The sequence below is a fragment of the Populus alba genome, chromosome 14 (genome assembly GCF_005239225.2).
Source record: "Populus alba chromosome 14, ASM523922v2, whole genome shotgun sequence".
NCBI lineage: Eukaryota > Viridiplantae > Streptophyta > Magnoliopsida > Malpighiales > Salicaceae > Populus > Populus alba.
Window position 1 is genome coordinate 4,616,792 of NC_133297.1, and position 2,202 is coordinate 4,618,993.

At 37.8% G+C, this 2,202-nt stretch overlaps 1 protein-coding gene across 1 annotated transcript; it reads left to right on the forward strand.

Moving 5' to 3' along the window:
• LOC118040064 (UPF0481 protein At3g47200-like) lies at positions 1-1,809 on the forward strand. Its single transcript, XM_035046924.2, has 2 exons — positions 1-759; positions 870-1,809. The coding sequence occupies exons 1-2, from the start codon at positions 1-3 to the stop codon at positions 1,626-1,628; spliced, it is 1,518 nt and encodes a 505-aa protein (XP_034902815.1). The 3' UTR covers positions 1,629-1,809.
• Positions 1,810-2,202: the final 393 nt, after the last annotated feature.

The following is a 2,202-nucleotide window of genomic DNA, read 5'->3' on the forward strand; positions in this document are numbered from 1 at the left end:
ATGGGAGAGATTCGTTCACCATACTTTTCTATTGATCAAGAACACCTCAAAGATAATGCTGAAATTCGTTCACCATATTTCTCAAATGGTGGAGACTACCTTGGAGTTAATGCTGAAATTCGTTCACCATATTTCTCAAGTGGTGGAGACTACCTTGGAGTTAATGCTGAAATTCGTTCACCATATTTTTCATTTGATACTCAAGATTATTACCATGGAGATAATGCCGGAATTCATTCCTCGTATTTTTCAGCTGCAGACTACCATGGAGAAGATGCTGAAATTCCTTCCGGAACATTCTTTCACCAAGATAATATTGTTGAGAATCCATACAATGCAGAAAATTTTGTTGAGCTCATTCAACGGGAAGAATTTGAAGAACTGTACTCGGATGTTGAAGCTGGAGTAGTTGTATGTAAAAGCGGGGACAGTCCAATTAATATCTACAGTGTTCCTGATGCACTTCGCGAATCAAATGAAGCCATCTATACTCCTCAAAAAGTTTCTATAGGTCCTATTCACCATGGCAAGGAGCATTTGCAGCCCATGAATAAGAAAAAGAAGAGTTATTTGAAAGAATTCGGTAGCAGGGTAGGGGAAACAAGTGAGCAGCATGTGAAGTTCCTGCAGAAAATTTCGAACACCATTAAACTGCAAGAGGAGAACATCCGCCAATGTTATGAAGATGGTTCTCATAAAGTTGCAGAAAGTGATCCGTTTTGTGAAAATGGTGTTGTTGGATGCTGTTTTCATCTTGGAGTACTTGTTGAGGAATAAAGATTCTAAAAAAATATGAAGATGATTCCTTATTGAGTAGAAGCGGGTTAAGGTTTCGGATTCGACAAGATTTGTTGCTGCTCGAGAATCAGTTGCCATTCTTCATTCTTGAGAAATTATATGACCATCTTCGTCAAGACGGCAAAGGAAGTTATAATTCTTTTCTAAATCTTGCCTACGATTACTTAAATAGGTACAATAAGAGTCCATACAAGCCGAGCGACAACAAGGAGATATTACATTTCACCAATTTGGTCAGATCTTCATTATCCTTCAACCATCCAGATCTGAGGAGTGACGAACCGATTGGAAATTTTTATAGCGCAACCAAGCTGCATGAGGCAGCGATTAATTTTAAGAAATCTCGAAATGAATGCTTACTTGACGTAAGATTTTCTTCTACAAAACGTGAGTTACGCATACCACGTCTTCAGATAGACGACCACACTGAACTTCTCTTCGGCAATCTCATTGCCTTGGAGTGGTGTCATTATAAAGGAGAAGATCAGTACATCTGCCATTACGTTAAGCTACTTGAAACTCTTGTTGCCACATCCAAAGATGTGGATCTCCTCATTAAAAATAACATCATTGACACAAAAAGAGATGGTGCTTCAGTGAGGGATATGATTGACAAGCTTTCGGCAGAAACAACTGAAGAATATTCCATTTATTATAACCTCTACACGCAGCTGGATAAACACTACCAGAACTCCTGGTTGAAAAATAGCGCATACTTTAGAGAGGTATATTTTGGAAACCTTTGGAGAAGTACTGCAACTGTTAGTGCAACTGTCTTGCTCCTCTTCACTCTTGTACAAACAATTTGTGCAGTCCTTTCCTTGCGCTAGTACTCCAAGTGGACCAAGTTAGCCCCAATCCGGTGTCATTATATTTCTCTCATTGTTGCCTTTCGTTGTATTGTCTGTGTACTTTCCGTTTCCTTTGCAGTTTTTCATTGTACTTCAACTCATGGGCTTTCTTTGTATTTAGTATTCATGACTTTGTAATGGATGCTGTCTTCACTATCAAGTTCATCCTGCAGAATTCAACAAATGTGGGGCCATTTGATTATAAATATTATCTGAGCGCCCTATGGCACAACCCATTGTAACGAAGAGAGCTTATTGTCACGTGGGTGGTCCTTCAAAACCAAGACCTGAGCTCTTGTATTTGATTTAGACTCTGTTTCTTTATATAGCTGCGGCTGCATTTTATTTAAAATGCAATTTGTATTTGTTTGGTAATGAAAAAATTGATTTACTATACATAGAGCCCACGTGATTTTTGTGTTCAAAACGCTATAAATAAAAAGCTATGAAATCCTGCTTTTCATGCATTGTAGACTTTAAAAAATAACAAACAGTGCAATTCACTTGCATTGTTCACACATGTTTTTTTTTTTTTTTTTAAGTGTGTTAATTG